This window comes from Hypanus sabinus, chromosome 7 (genome assembly GCF_030144855.1).
Source record: "Hypanus sabinus isolate sHypSab1 chromosome 7, sHypSab1.hap1, whole genome shotgun sequence".
Classification (NCBI taxonomy): Eukaryota; Metazoa; Chordata; class Chondrichthyes; order Myliobatiformes; family Dasyatidae; genus Hypanus; species Hypanus sabinus.
In genome coordinates, this window is record NC_082712.1 from 126579636 (window position 1) to 126597016 (window position 17381).

At 40.7% G+C, this 17381-nt stretch overlaps 1 protein-coding gene across 1 annotated transcript in view; it reads right to left on the reverse strand.

The window, feature by feature from the left end:
* Nucleotides 1-17381, reverse strand: part of LOC132397542 (kielin/chordin-like protein) — a gene marked incomplete at its 5' end in the record, with an annotated part of 349645 nt that overhangs the window by 127113 nt on the left and 205151 nt on the right. Inside the window, 4 exons of the mRNA XM_059976368.1 lie at nt 632-748; nt 10016-10141; nt 13178-13294; nt 17091-17219. Coding sequence (XP_059832351.1) covers nt 632-748; nt 10016-10141; nt 13178-13294; nt 17091-17219 — 489 coding nt within the window. The remainder of the gene's footprint in view (nt 1-631; nt 749-10015; nt 10142-13177; nt 13295-17090; nt 17220-17381) is intronic.

Genomic DNA, 17381 nt, shown 5'->3' on the forward strand with positions numbered 1-17381 from the left:
TGTCAAATGATGTCATAGGTGATTTAGAAAGCAGCTGTTTGGTGATACTTAAGGCAGAAATACAGCCCCTGAAATACAGTGAAATGGAAATAGCTAAGCTAGCCACATGGTTCATTGTTGTGTCTTTGAAATATTGTCTACTAAATCTTTCTCTGCTCTAATGAGAGCAGTTTCCACATAATTCAAAGGTACCATCCATTATTCCTTCCCAGCTCTCTCTAGATCAAAAGCGTGACTGCAGATGTTCTCCTCCAAGAACTGTGGGCGCCATGACAGCATAATGGTTGGCTTGGTGCTATTACAGCTTGGGGTGTTCCAGAGTTCAGTGTTCAATTCCGGTGCAGTCTGTAAGGAGCTTGTATGTCTTCACTGTGGTTTCCTCTGGATGTCTCAGTTTCCTCCCCACAGTCCAAAGACGTACTGGTCGGTGGGTTAATTGGCCATTGTAAATTGTCCTGTGATTAGGCTAGTGTTAAGTAGGTGGGTTACGGGCCGATGGGGCTCATTGGGCCGGAAGGGGCTGTACCACTCTGTGTCTCTAAATAAAAGAACTCAGCTCAACTCTACTACCCACACCCACCCCCTCCCATGTGCTCCGCCCACGGCAATTCAAAGTAAAAAGGTAACAGACCTTGACAGTTGTGGCCATCTGTGTGCCGAGTATAACCACGCGGGCACAAACACTGGAAGCTGCCCAAGGTATTCACACAGATGTGGGAGCAATTGCTCTTTTCACATTCATTCACATCTGCAATAAAAGTGTCATAGCAATTTATCAGTGGGTGATACCAAACTATTGTCACAGACCTCTCATTTGCTGGCTTTGATCCAATATAAGGTTGATAATCATCTCTTAACTTCTTTTTCAAATTCAAAGCAGTGAGAATGGTCCCTATTACTGGTAAAGCCACACTCAGTGGCCACTTTATTACATACCTCGTGTTTGACGTTTTCTGCTGCTCCAGCCCGGTGCACTTCAAATTCAACATGTTGTGCATTCAGAGATGTACTTCTGCACACCACTGTTCCAGTGAGTGGGTACTTGAGTTGCTGGCGCCCTTCTGTCAGCTTGAACTAGTGTGGCTATTCACCTATGACTTCTCTCATTAACATGATATTTTTACCCACAGGGCAGTGCTTCACTGGATTTCTTTTGTTTATCGCACCATTCTCTGTAAACTCTGGAAACTACTGTGCATGAAAATCCCAGGAGATCAGTAGTTTCTGAAATAATTAAACCACCCCGTCTGGCACCAACAATCATTTCACATCCAAAGTCATTAGATCACATTTCTTTCCCATTCTGATATTTGATCTGAACAACAAGTGAACCTCTTGACCACGTCTGCATGTTTCTACACACTGAGTTGCTGCCACATAATTGGCTGATCAGATATTTGTATAAACAAGCACTTGTACAGGTGAATCTAATAAAGTGATCACTGAGTCTACATTTTTTAGACAAATAGCACGTTATGAAATAAGGACACTGGTGCTGAATTGCCTCAAGGAAGCTCGTAGATCATCATTATAATTTCACCTGAAGTACTGTGGGAAATGTAATATTGTTAGTACATTTAATGAACTTACAAATGTAGAGCAAAGCAACTCAAAACAAATTGTGGTCTACATGCTCCAACCAATCAGAACATTTAACTGAACTTAAGCAATGAAAATCCATCTCTCAACCCATAGAGCTAGACTTTAAAGTTTCACTGCCAGAGATTCTGACATATTCTGACCTCAGCATCAAGAATAAATGTCTTTGATTGTGCATGTGTCATCATTAATTCATGCAAAATAAAAGAACTTCTTACTTTTTGAGGAGTGCAGTAATCTATTTTACTATGATGTGACTTCTGTAAATAGATGTCAATACTGTGCCATTATGTTTTCTGAGTTCTTTAAAAATTCTAATGTGACTTTCACCATGTTATATCAAACCTTGAGCTCTGTGTGGCACTTTATCTGCCACTTGACAAGTATCACATGAAGCTGAGATGTACTTTTACAGGTCAAGTATTTGCCCCTCACTGCTACTCACAGATGTGAAATATGGTTCTAAACTCTTAAAGCTGTCTAAGTGGAGATCCAAAGACTCGGGAAAGCTACAGGATTAAACCCCTTTCAGAGTAGCATAGGCTGGAAACATCTTACCTGACTGAGTTGGTTTTCAGCACTATTCAATAACTTAAGTTTCTGGTACTAAACTGCAAGCTACAGGCCACCCAGAAGACTTACTGCACAGATTTATTTTTGGTTTTATTCTAAAACCAAATCTATTACTGGAATTGAAACAAATGTGCCATTATATTGTCAAAACTACTTTTCATCAACTGAACTCAGATTGGCATGTTGACAATCTAACACAGCAGCTGGCTGCCACTTTTTAAATTGTGGCCCACATAAAGCCACTATTTGGAGATTCATATAATCTTTAAAACATCAACAAAGCTCTCTACCTTAGATCTGTTTTTTCTTAGAAGGTCAACAATCAGCCAACAGCCAGACAAATGTGATTGGTTGCACTGGCCCTTACAGTGGGGACGTATGTGGCTTTATGAGGCTTTGAAAATGCTTGATTCCTCTGCTGAGGCTCATATCAGATTTGAGGCTTAGCTGAAGGCCTACTGAGATGCTACAAATTTAGATAAACAGCATGAACTGAAAATGCAACTAATGAAAGCACAAATATCCTTGAAAGAAATCAAAAAGGAAAGTCTGATTTATTGAGAAACTTAAACTTAAAACATATCTTACTAATGTTTTATTTGACATCTGACAAGCAAACATTGGCAGATTTTGAGGGCAAAATCTGAAATGTAATGTGAGCAGTTACCATTGTGTCACAACGTGTCATGGCGCACACAGTGTATGTTAATGTGCATGTGTGATGGTCTTCATGTGTGAGTGTAATTTACAAAGTGAATCATAAAGATGGCCTTGTTTATCAGCTCATCTAATTGAAATTGATAAAAGGAAGCAAATGCTAAAAATAGATGCTGACTTTATCTGAATAAATGTAATATTCTGGCAACTTAGATGCATAAGAAAACATCCAGTCATAGAATACTACAAAACAGAAACAGACCCTTTGACCCATTCAGTCTATGCCAAATTATTGATGTTTATAGTCCCATCGACCTGCACCCAGACCATAGCCCTCATGTACCTGTCCAAATTACTCTTAATTGTTGAAATCGTACACACATCCACCACTTCAGCTGGCAGTTCATTCCACACTCTCACCACCCTCTGAGTGAAGAAGTTCCCTCTCATGTTCCCCTTAAACATTTCACCTTTCACACTTAACCCACGACCTCTAGTTCGAGCCTCATCCAACCTCAGAGGAAGAAGCCTGCTTACATTTATCTTATCTATACCCCTCATAATTGTGTGTACCTCTGTCAAATCTCCCCTCATTCTCCCACACTCCAGGGAATTTTGACCTAACCTATCCAACCTTACCCTTGTGGGAGGCTACGGCAGAAATCACAGGAGTCCTAGGAGAGATACTTAAAACATCTTTAGCAACAGGTGAGATACTAGAAGATTGGAGAGCAGCTAATGTTGTTCTGACTTTAAGAAAGGCTCCATTTCTCTTTTCGCTCCATGCATAAATAATCACTCTGATCTTCAAGAGGACCAATTTTGTCCCTCACTATCCTTCTGCACTTAATGTATCGTATCTGTAGAAGCCCTTGGGATTTTCATTCACCTTGTTTGCCTTTTTTGAGCCCTCAAGATTTCATTCTTTGATGTTTCATTTCACTTTTATGCTCCTCAAGTACCTTACTTGTTCCTGCCTGCCTATACCTGCCCAACACCTCCTCCTTCTTAATCAGGACCTCATTATCTCTCAAACAACAAGGTTCCTTAAACCTCTTATCCTTGCTTTTTATTCTGACAGGAATGTACAAACTCTATACTCTCAAAATTTCACTTTTGAAGGCTTCCCACTTACCAAGCACACATTTGCCAGAAAACGATCTTTCCCAAACCACACTGGCCAGATCCTTTCTGATACCATCAAAATTTACCTTTTCCTGATTTAGACTCTTTTCCCACAATTAGTTTGAAACTAATGGCATTATCAACATAGATGCAAAGTGTTCTGCTACACAAACTCTGTCACCGGCCCTGTCTCAATACCTAACATGAGATCTAATATAACACACACTCTATTTGGGACTTCTATATATTGATTAAGGAAACTTTCCTGAACACATTTGAGAAACTCTATCCCATCTAGTCCTTTTACAGTATGGGAGTCCCAGTCAATATGTGGAAAGTTAAAAATCACCTCATATCACAACCTTATGTTTCTTGCAACAGTCTGTGATCTCTCTATAAATTTGTTCCTCTTAATCCACTGATTGGGTGGTCTATAATATAAACCCATTAACATGGTCATCCCTTCCCTATTCCACAGTTCCACCCATATAACCTCTGTAGACAAGATCTCCAGTCTGTCCTGACAGAGCACTGTCCTGACATTTTCACTGATTGGTAATGCCGTTCCTTCACCTTTAATCCCTCCCGTTCTATTATGTCTAAAACAACAGAACCACGGAACATTGAGCTGCCAGTTGTGTCCCTCCTGCAACCAAATCTCACTAACATTACTGAACATTATAAACAGTTTTGGGCCTTTTATCTAAGAAAAGATGGGCTGGCTTGGAGGTTCATGAGAATTATTTCGGGAATGAAAGGGTTAACGTATGATGAGTGTTTGATGACACTGGGCCTGTATTTGTTGGAGTTTAGATGAATCAAGTGCAATCTGATATAAACCTATCAAATATTGAATGGCCTAGATAGAGTGGATGTGGAGACCATGTTTTCTATGGTGGGGGAGTCTAGGATCAGAGGGCACAGCCTCAGAATAAAGAGACACCCATTTAGAACAGACATGCGGAAGAATTTCTTCAGCCAGTGGGTAGCAAATCTGTGGAATTCATTGCCTCAGAAGGCTGTGTAGGGCAAGTTATTGCATATATTTAGAGTGGAGTAAGATAAATTCGTGATTAGTCAGGACATCCAAGGTTATGGGAAGAAGGCATGAGAATGGGGTTAAGAGGGATAGTTAATCAGCCATGATGAAATGGTGCAGCAGACTTGATGGGCTGAATAGACTAATTCTGTTCCTATATTTAATAGTCTAATGGCTCCAATGTTCTAGCTACACCTGTTGATCCATGCTCTAAGCTCAGCCGATGTTCCTACAATACTTGCATTGAAATATACACAACTCAGAACATTAGGCACATCATGCTCAACAATTCAATTCCTGACTTTGTATGTGGGGTTAACAGCATTTTCCCCCTGACCACTCCACTACCTACTCTGGCACTCTCTTAACCCCCCTCCCCACCCCCCAGTGTTTTCCTCTGTTATGGACAGGATGGCCACAGGTTTGATACTCTACCCCCTTTGTCCCTCCTGATGGTTACCTAGTTACTTGTGTCTTACACCTTAGGTTTGGTACAAACAGGACGGTCTTCACCTGGGCTGGACTGGAACCAATGTCCTAGGGGGAGCGTTTGCTGCTGCTGTTCAGGAGGCTTTAAACTAATGTGGCAGGGGGATGGGAACAAGAGCAGAGAGACAGAGGGGTGTAAAATGAGGGTAGAAGCAGAAAGTAGTAAGATGAAAAGTAAAAGTGGCAGACAGGCAAATCCAGGGCAAAAATCAAAAAGGGTCACTTTTCAACATAATTGTATAAGGGCTAAGAGTGTTGTAAAAACAAGCCTGAAGGCTTTGTGTGTCAGTGCGAGGAGCATTCGTAACAAGGTGGATGAATTGAATGTGCAGATAGTTATTAATGAATATGATATAGTTGGGATCACAGAGACATGGCTCCAGGGTGACCAAGGATGGGAGCTCAACATCCCGGGATATTCAATATTCATGAGGGATAGACAGGAAAGAAAAGGAGGTGGGGTAGCGTTGCTGGTTAGAGAGGAGATTAACGCAATAGAAAGGAAGAGCATTTTCCTCGAGGATGTGGAATTGATATGGGTAGAGCTGCATAACATTAAGGGGCAGAAAACGCTGGTGGGAGTTGTGTACAGGCCACCTAGCAGTAGTAGTGAGGTTGGAGATGTCATTAAACAGGAAATTAGAAATACGTGCAATAAAGGAACAGCAGTTATAATGGGTGACTTCAATCTACATATAGATTGGATGAACCAAATTGGTAAGGGTGCTGAGGAAGAGGATTTCTTGGAATGTATGCAGGATGGTTTTCTGAACCAACATGTTGAGGAACCAACTACAGAGCAGGCCATTCTAGACTGGGTACTGAGCAATGAGGAAGGGTTAGTTAGCAATCTTGTCCGTGCAAGGCCCCTTGGGTAAGACTGACCATAATATGGTGGAATTCTTCATTAAGATGGAGAGTGACATAGTTAATTCAGAAACAAAGGTTCTGAACTTAAAGAAGGGTAACTTGGAAGGTATGAGACGTGAATTAGCTAAGATAGACTGGCAAATGATACTTAAAGGGTTCACGGTGGATATGCAAAGGCAAGCATTTAAAGATTGCATGGATGAACTACAACAATTGTTCATCCCAGTTTGGCAAAAGAATAAACCAGGGAAGGTAGTGCACCCGTGGCTGACAAGGGAAATTAGGGATAGTATCAAGTCCAAAGAAGAAACATACAAATTAGCCAGAATAAACTGCACACCTGAGGACTGGGAGAAATTCAGAGACCAGCAGAGGAGGACAAAGGGCTTAATTAGGAAAGGAAAAAAAGATTATGAGAGAAATCTGGCAGGGAACATAAAAACTGACTGTAAAAGCTTTTACAGATATGTGAAAAGAAAAAGATTGGTTAAAACAAATGTAGGTCCCTTACAGTCAGAGACAGGTGAATTGATCATGGGGAACAAGGACATGGCAAATCAAATGAATAACTATGAGAGTCCAGTGAGATGGAGGAACTGAGGGAAATACATGTTAGTAGGGAAGTGGTGTTAGGTAAATTGAAGGGATTAAAGGCAGATAAATCCCTAGGGCCAGATGGTCTGCATCCCAGAGTGCTTAAAGAAGTAGCCCAAGAAATAGTGGATGCATTAGTGATAATTTTTCAAAACTCTTTAAATTCTGGATTAGTTCCTGAGGATTGGAGGGTGGCTAATGTAACCCCACTTTTTCAAAAAGGAGGGAGTGAGAAACTGGGGAATTATAGACCGGTTAGCCTGACATCAGTGGTGGGGAAAATGTTAGAGTCAGTTATGAAAGATGTGATAACAGCACATTTGGAAAGAGGTAAAATCATCGGACAAAGTCAGCATGGATTTGTGAAAGGAAAATCATGTCTGACGAATCTTATAGAATTTTTTGAGGATGTAACTAGTAGAGTGGATAGGGGAGAACCAGCGGATGTGGTATATTTGGATTTTCAAAAGGCTTTTGACAAGGTCCCACACAGGAGATTAGTGTGCAAACTTAAAGCACATGGTATTGGGGGTATGGTATTGATGTGGATAGGGAATAGGTTGGCAGACAGGAAGCAAAGAGTGGGAGTAAACAGGACCTTTTCAGAATGGCAGGCAGTGAGTAGTGGGGTACCACAAGGCTCAGTGCTGGGACCCCAGTTGTTTACAATATATATTAATGATTTAGACAAGGGAATTAAATGCAGCATCTCCAAGTTTCCGGATGACACGAAGCTGGGCAGCAGTGTTAGCTGTGAGCAGGATGCTAAGAGGATGTAGGGTGAGTTGGATAGGTTAGGTAAGTGGGCAAATACATGGCAGATGCAATTTAATGTGGATAAATGTGAGGTTATCCACTTTGGTGGCAAGAACAGGAAAACTGATTATTATCTGAATGGTGACCTATTAGGAAAAGGGGAGATGCAACAAGACCTGGGTGTCATTGTACACCAGTCATTGAAAGTGGGCATGCAGGTACAGCAGGCAGTGAAAAAGGAGAATGTTATGTTGACAGTCATAGCAAGAGGATTTGAGTACAGGAGCAGGGAGGTTCTACTGCAGTTGTACAAGGCCTTGGTGAGACCGCACCTAGAATATTGTGTGCAGTTTTGGTCCCCTAATTTGTGGAAAGACATTCTTGCCATAGAGGGAGTACAAAGAAGGTTCACCAGATTGATTCCTGGGATGGCAGGACTTTCATATAAAGAAAGACTGGATCGACTAGGTTTATACTCACTGGAATTTAGAAGATTGAGGGGGGATCTTATTGAAATGTGTAAAATTCTAAAGGGATTGGACAGGCTAGTTGCAGGAAGATTGTTTCCGATGTTGGGGAAGTCCAGAACAAGGGGTCACAGTTTAAGGATAAAGGGGAAGCCTTTTAGGACCAAGATGAAAAAAAACTACTTCACACAGAGTGTGGTGAATCTGTGGAATTCTCTGCCACAGGAAACAGTTGAGGCCAGTTCACTGGCTATATTTAAGAGGAAGTTAGATATGGCCCTTGTGGCTAAAGGGATCAGGGGGTATGGAGAGAAAGCAGGTACAGGGTTCTGAGTTGGGTGATCAGCCATGATCATACTGAACGGCGGTGCAGGCTTGAAGGGCCAAATGGCCTACTCCTGCACCTATTTTTTATGTTTCTATGTTTCTATGTTTAATTACCTCCCTGTATGGTGTGCTGATAACCTTTCGAACTCCTGAATTTCTGGAGTTCATCCAATTCCAGCTTCAATTACATAACGTGGTCTGTAAGAAGCTGCAGCCGGATGCACTTCTTGCTGGTACAGTCGTCAGAGAGACAGGAGACCTCCCTACCCTCCCAAATCCTGCAAGAGGAACATTCCACTATCTTGTCTGGCATCCTCACTGTCCTCGCTATACATTTAGAGAAAAAGAAAGAAAACTAAATGAAAAAATCCTACTTATAGCCTTTGTCTTTTCTTGCCTAAGCCGCAACTCCCCACTCCAGCACTGGTCCACTCCCACAAAGGCTGCTCTGCTTAAATATAATTTCTTTTTATTGGTCCTTGCCAAGTGCCTAATTATGCACAATCCAATGTCTCCTCTGGAACTGTAGCACACAGAATATCCCCGCTGCCCCTACATGTTCCTTTTAAAATCCCTCTCCTACTATGCACAGTCCAACATCTCCTCAGGAATTGTAATACACAGAAAGATCATGCAGTCCTTTAGATGTTGACTATCCTGTTCTTTTACATAGATTTACTTCTCAAATTTCAAGCATCTTGTTTTAATGCCTTTACAAACAGAATGAAAGAGCACCAAATCAAAACTTTTTCTGCATTCCCCAGAATTCAGGATATGTTTATCCCAGACTACATGAGGAAAAAAACGATTAAAAATGGCATTCTCTGGAACTATGCCTCCAGACATCTCTGTATCAGTTCCTATACTTACAAATAACAGTCTACTCCTGCTAGCTTAAGTTCAAAATTGCCAAGAAAGCACTTTAATGCAAGCACATTCTTAGTCTTAGGAATAATTTGATGTCTTCTAATGACCCTCCCCTCCTCACCATTCCCCATTCCCATTTCCCTCTTGCACCTTATCTTCTTGCCTGCCCATCACCTCCCTCTGGTGCTCCTCCCCCTTTCCTTTTTTCCATGGTCTTCTATCCTCTCCTATCAAATTCCCCCTTCAGCTGCCAATCTTTTACCAATCAATTTCCCAGACCTTTACTTCACCCCTCCCCCTTCCTGGTTTCACCTATCACCTGCCACCTTGTACTTCTTCCTCCTCTCCCACCCGCCCTCTTATTCTGACTTCTCCCCTTCCGTTCCAGTCCTGATGAAGGGTCTCAGCCTGAAACATCGACTGTTTACTCTTTTGCGCAGATGCTGCCTGACCTGCTGAGTTCCTCTAGCATTGTGAGTGTGTGTTGCTTTGGATTTCCAGCATCTGTAGATTTTCTCCTCTATGTATTTGATGGCAACGCTCTCTATGGCTGGCAGGTAAAGATGTCTTGTGGTTGTGTTGATAATTTTATGAAATAATATTGAAGCATTATCAGTTCTTTGTAAATTAGAAAATAAAAAAAGCCACATACCTATGCACATCTGTCCATCAATGAGCATCTCATAACCAAGGGGGCAAGTACACTTGAAGCTGCCTATTGTATTAATGCACCTGTGCTCACAGAGATTGTGTCCATCTGCTTCACACTCATCTATATCTAAAATTATGACAAAAGCACAACAGTCAGCATCATTCTTTTGCATAAAACTAGACACCACACTTCAGTAGTTATTTTTAAGATGTGACTTAATAAGTTAGTCACATTCACAACATGACTAGGCACAATAAAAACGTATATTTTTTAAACAACATTCATTGATCACAATTCCACAAATCATCAAACTTAATAAGTAGAAATGAGAAGTTCACCCACTCCATCTCATTTGGTACGAACAACCAAGGTGAAGAGAATATCTTCGTTTTCTGCCAAAGTCACTTCAATATGAAAAGGTTAATAAAGGCCCAACCAATACCTTGGACAAGAAGAAAGGTAGATTTGGCTGGGAGTTTTGTAACCAATCCAGTTTTACGCTCCATTGAAGTAAAGGAAAGGAACAAACTCTGCAGCGTACTTTGCATTCAATTCCTTGCTACAGCTAAATTTTCCCTCCTTTCCTCCCTCACTAGGATGAACGTTTAACTTCAGCAAGATATAGAAGGAGATAACAATACCAAGATAGTTGGAAGAACAGATAGTGAGTCTGAAAGATTGATAGGTTCTTGATTGGTTGGGAGAATGGTTAAAAGTAGCCGATGGAATACAGCATGGGAAGTGTGGGGTTGTGCACTTTGTCAGGAAGAATAGAGGTGTCGACTAAATGGCAAGAAAAAACCCAGAGGCACAAAGAGACATGGGAGTTTCAGTGCAATATTTCCCTTAGGTTAACTTGAAGGATGGGTAAAGGCACACAAATTAAATTTTAACATTAATTTCAAGAGGACTATTATATCAATGTGAGGAGATACTGCTGTGTCTTTGAAGGGCATTGGCCTGTTTTCAGCAATCTTAGGCTTTATATCAAAGACGTGTTAGCCCTGAAGACGGGTTACAGGAGGTGCACAGGAACGATCCCAGGAAGTTAAAGCCATTTGATGTCTCTGAGCCTACACTTGGTGAAGTTCAAAAGGATAAGAGGGTAACTCCATGACCCACACCAGAATCTGAAAGGCCTGGAGAGAGTGAATGCAGACAGTATGTTCCCATTAAAAGGACTGTCTAGGATTTGAGGGCACAGCCCGAAAATGTAGGTATGTCTCTTTGAAACTGAAATGAGGGGAAATAGCTTCAGCCATAGAATGGTGATTTTGTGGACTCTGTTGCCATAGAAGACTGTGGAGGCCAAGGCAATGGTATACTTAAGGCAGAGATTGATAGGTTCTTGATTGGTAGGGGCATTATAGGTTACAGGAAGAAGGTAGGAGAATGGGCTTGAAAAAATATCAGCTATATTGAATGGCAGAGAGATATCAACTGGCTGAATAACCAAATGCAGCTTTGATATCCTATGGGTAGCAGTAGAAAGGAAAACAGGTATAAAGAACAACATATTTGCCATAGGTATTGTGTTAAAAGTTCTTTCCTAACAGGAATACATTCTTCATATTTTAAAACATATTCAAATTAATTTGCTTGATTTATTTTTTGGAATTTTCCCCTCGATTTGCCGGGAAATTCAGAGCAATGATTCTTTATCATTCTACTGTCCCACCTGTAACATTACTATATGAGAAAGGCTATCAGCAGCAAGCAAATATCCATCCTGATAGGAATATAAAAAATAAACTTCCTCCTGTATTAATGCATGCTTGATGTCATAACATTTAACCTTGATCTGAGCATTCATCCCAATCTGTAAATATCACAGGACAATAAGATCACTTAAGCATTGGCTGTCACACACAAAATTATACACATGCCTTTCAATTCCTATTGCATGTATGGATGCAAGTGGCATATGCAGGCCAACTTAAACAGGAATTGGCTTAGCAAAGACACAGTAGGAAATTGAATTTAACAAGCCTCATTGGTGCTTGTACAATTCTCGTTGTACATTAAAATATACACTTTTCAGTCATTTCTTAGTTTCTTTGATAAGCATGCAATATCTGATTCAAAAAATAATTGGCACTGATTTGTATCTTTCATGGTTCTGGGTTATTTCTTTTGCAATCCCCTAACTCACCTCTTCTGGGAATTATGGGCTATGGGTAACTGGGAAAGAGGAGATAACGTCTGAGACAGTACAGCCATATGCATACAAAAAGGCATAATAGCCTTAAGGTCCTAGGTGCTCCAATTCTATTGTGTTCTCTTATGTTCTAAACAGCGTTGGCACTGAATTGGTGAGTCATTAGCCCTAATATCAAATTTTGGTCAGGTTGTAGAGATTTTGCAAGACTTCAGGATGACTAGAGTACCTTTTTTTTAATCAACTAAGGAGGTTTCCAGTTTAATAGTCATTGTAATACAATAAATTCAGCAGCTAATTGGAGGGCAAGTAAAATAAGTGACCAGATTTGCTTATTTAATGATGCCAAATTGAGGGACAACATTTTGGACACAGCACAGGAGAACTTCACTGCTCTCTTTCAATAATGTAATGGAACTTTGTACATTCAACCTGAAAAAGCAGATGGGGCTTCATTCTAACACTTCCAAAAACTGCAGCATAAACAATGCAGTACTGTGTTCAAGTTACACCCTAATTTATGACCTGTAACAGGCACTGAAAAGTTCAGATAGGCCAATGAACAACTCACTTAAGTGTCCCCATTGTAAAGTACAGAAGCATGTTACACCCATAGTGATATACACCAGTGAAGTGGACTTGTGTTAGAGGAGGTCTCTTATTTGCACTCCTCAGTGAGGTGGAGTAAGCAGTAGAAATCAGGTAGTTCAGCAAACCACTGATCTGTGACTAAAACTCCCAGAACTCCAAGTTGTTAAACATTATCATTGGTGGCTAGATTCATGTGACCAGATGGAAAAAGGGACTTTAAGCAACTTGTACTTGGCCCTTGATTTTCCATTACATTTCATTTTGTTGGAACTGTGGCACTAGTTGATCCAATTACAAGGTAAACAATAACTGAGAAGCAACAAATAGAGTAAAAATTGTAAAAAGTAACAAAACAGTACACTGAGTAGAACTGCAATTAACAGATAACTGAGTAAGAAAATAGATTAAAGTACCTAGGCACTGTCCTTCAACCATCTGAAAGCCCTCCATACAGACACATTGATATGATCCCATGGTGTTGAGGCAATGGTTTTCACAAAGAGAGTCATCCTCCTTGCACTCATCAATGTCTAATGGTAAGGAAACAAAGATATAGTCACATACTATAACCCTGAAATGGAACTTAAAATGACAGAGGCACTTCAGACTTTTCAAAGGAAGTAAAATGTAAAAGCAACAATAGAAATATGCACAGTAAAGGAAATTTATGAAGAAAACATCCAACCTCTTGGATAATTCAAATACTCCACAAAATTAGTTAGAATTTTCATTGTTAAAGTTGCACCTACACTGTAATGAAACAATGAATAATTTATTCCAAATAACTGCTTAACTCTATCTGTAAGTTAAAAGAATTATAGAGGCATGAGAGAGGAGTTGGCCAGAATTGATTGGAAAAGAACACTGATAGGGATGACAGCAATGGCTGGATTTACCAGAAGCAATTCAGAAGGTACACAATATATACTACTGAAAGAGGAAGAAGTATCTTAAAGGAAAGATGACACAACCATGGCTAAGAAGAGAAGTTAAAGCCAACATGAAAGCCAGAGAGAAAGCATATAATAGAGCAAAAAATAGTGGGAAGTTAGAGGATTGGGAAGCTTTTAAAAACCAACAGAAGGCATTTGAAAAGTTATTAAGAAGGTAAAGATTGTATACAAAAGTAAGCCCGTCAGTAATATTAACGAGGGTACCAAAACTTTCTTCAGACACATAAAGTGTAAAAGAGAGGCAAGAGTGGATATCAGGTCACAGGAAAATCATGCTGGAGAGGTAGTAATGGAGGACAGTGAATTGACAGATGAAATGAATAAATATTTTGCATCAGTCTTCACTGTGAAAGACACTAACAGTATGGTGGAAGCTCCAGGAGTCAGGGGTCATGAATTGTGTGAAGTTACCTTTACTAGAGAGAAGATTATTGAGAAACTGAAAGGTCTGATGGTAGAGCATCTTCAGATTTTCTCTTGGATGAGGTCTAAAGGTAGATATGTTACCTGGACCAGATGGTGAACACCCAAGGGTTCTGAAAGAGGTGACTGAAGAGACTGTGTAGACATTAGTAATGATCTTTCAAGAATCATTAGATTCTGGAATGGTTTAGGAAGTCTGGAGAATTGCGAATAAGGCATTAATCTGACCTCAGTGTCTGGGAAGGTGTTGGAGTCGATTATAAAGGATGAGGTCTCAGGGTACTTGGAGGCACATGATAAAATAGGTCATAGTCAGCATGGTTTCCTCAAGGGAAAAGCTTGCCAGACACATCCGTTGGAATTATTTAAAAAAAATAACAGGCAGGGTAAACAAATGAGTATTAGTTGATGTACCTGGATTTTCAGAAAGCCTTTGACAAGGTGCCACACATGAGGCTGCTTAAGAAGCTACAATCCCATGGTATTACAGGAAAAATTCTAGCATTGATAAAGCAGTGGTTGATTGGCAGGAGGCGAAGAGTGGGAATAAAAGGAGCCTTTCCTGGTTGGCTGTCGGTTTCAAGTGGTGTTCCACAGGGACCTGTGTTGGGACCGATTCCTTTTATGCTCTCTGTCAATGTTTTGGATGATGGAATTGATAGTTTTGTTGCAACATTTGCAGTTAATATGAAGGTAGGCGGAGGGGCAGGTAATTTTGAGGAAGTAGACAAGGACATAGACAGAGTAGGAGAATGGGCAAAGAAATGACAAATGGAATACAATGTTGGGAAGTGTATGGTCATGCACTTCGGTAGAAGAATTGGGTTGACTATTTTCCAAATGTAGAGAAAATAGTAAAAACTGAGGCTCAAAGGGTCTCCAGAGTCCTTGTGCAGGATCTCCTAAAGGTTAGTTTGCAGGTTGAGTCCAAGGAAAGAAAATGCAATGTTCAAATTTTATTTCAAGAGGACAAGACTATAAAAATAAGGATGTTATGTTGAGACTTTATAAAGCACTGATGAGGCCTCACTTGGGGTATTGTGTGCAGTTCTGGGCTTTTTAGCTTAGAAGTGATATACTGAAACCGGAGGGGGTTCATAGGAGGTTTACAAAGATGATTCCAGGATTGAATGTCTTGTCAGCTGAAGAGCATTTAGCTCTAGGCCTGTATTCACTAGAATTCAGAAGAATGAGGGATGGCCTCATTGGAACCTATCAAATGGTGAAAGGCCTTGAAAGAGTTGATGTGGAGAGAATGTTTCCCTTGCTGGTAGAGTCTAAGACCAGAGGACGCAGTGTCAGAATAGAGGGGCATCCTTTTAGAACAGAGATGAGGAGGAATTTCTTTAGCCAGTGAGTGGTCAATTTATGGAATTCTTTAACCTAGGCAGTTGTGGAGCCCAAGTCTTTATGCACTGTTTATTTAAGGCAGGGTTGAATAGATTCTTGATTGATCCGGGTATCAAAGGATATAGGGAGAAGGCAGGAGATTGAGGCTGAGAGGAAAATTGGATCAGCCATGATGAAGTGGTGGAGTAGACTTGATGGGCCAAATAGCCCAATTCTGCTCTCATATCTTATGGTCTATTTAACTTTCTTTTCCAGAAAACAAATCTCAAACTCACTTTAAGACCAGCTTGACTTGCTCTCACTTGTTCACTTATGTGGTTTCACCAGACAAAAATGGAGCACTTTGCAGTTGCAAAGCTTCCCTGCTGTTCAGCTACAAATCTTGAGGCAGGTTTCTCTTAGGTAAGATGTGTTGGCATTGGAGAGGGTCCAGAGGAAGTTTATGATGGGTGAGCCCAAGGGTGAAAGGGTTAACCTATGAGGAACATTTAATAGTTCTGTACCTGTATTTGTTGGAGTTCTGAACAATGGGGGGGGGGGGGGGGGGAATCTCATTGAAATTTACCGGCTATTGAAAGACCAAGTTAGAATGAACGTGGAGAGGATGTCTCTAATAGTGGGAGATCCTAGGACCAGAGGACACAGAATGTCCCTTTAGTATAGAGATGTAGAAGAATTTCTTTAGCCAGAGGAAGGTGAATCTGTGGAATTCAGGCCAAGTCATTTAGGCATATTTAAAGTGGAGGCTGTTAGGTTCATGATTAGTAACAGCATCAAAGGATACGGGGAGAAGACAAGATAATGGGACTGAAAGAGAAAATAAATCAGCCACGATTGAATGTCAGAACAGATCTGATGGACTGGATGGCCCAATTCTGCTTGAATGTCTTGTGGTCTTAAATCACTTCAGATTTTTGTTTTCACCTGCTGCTGATGCTGTTCCTATATTTGAACTTGGTCTGTGCTTTTTAGCTTGGTTTTTGAGACTGAGCTGAACCAACTGTTGTAAAGTATGGTTAGTGGGTGCTGTTGGTGGAAAATGAATGAGGGCACCCGACCTTCTTAACCTGGTCATTTTATTCCAATTGCTAATGCATTCCCCACTTGCCCTTGGTGCTTATCGAACCACCTGCTTGCTTGCTGTGCCCAAGTCTTGACTACTTTTGAACTATTATCCATTTGAAATGTTCCTGAGACTGCTTGATAAGCACACTTGGCACTTTGCTATTTGAGGGATTTGGGCAGATGAGCTTGTCTATGAATCTATAAATTTCCAGGCCTCAGTTTGAGATGTGAAGGATCAAAGTAGAATAAAAAGAGGCAAAAGAATAAAAGAAAAAGAAGAGGAGGTGTGTGAATAAGCAACACATGAGAGGAAAAGGAGCAAAAATTAGTGAATATACACCAAGATACCACTGATAATTTGCTTCATGGATACTCGGGCGGAGGGGGCTCAAACATAGTTACTGTGTGCAAGCACAAAATCATGACTTTTGCTTGCTCCTTCAAACTTTCTGTTCAGAAATGACTTTTGTGTGAAAAGAAACTTCCAATTTGAGCTAGTCTGCTCTCCTCTCTTCCATTCTTTCTTCCCTCTTACCTTCACACATCTTCCTGTCAGCCTGAAGTCGGAAACCAGCACGACAGGAGCAGAGGTAGCTGCCAAAAGTGTTGTGACACGAATGGTGGCACACCCGGCTCTCCCCAACCCATCGGCACTCATTCACATCTGGAATGAAAGAATACTGCATGGACAAATGGCAGAGACAGTACAGGCCAGATTAAACTCATACCAGGAGTATGTGAGAGTAAACCAACAGGGCAGCAGATACATTAAATTACCTGAATCCTGGACTCAAATGTCATGAGGTCAATTCATCAGCAGAATCAT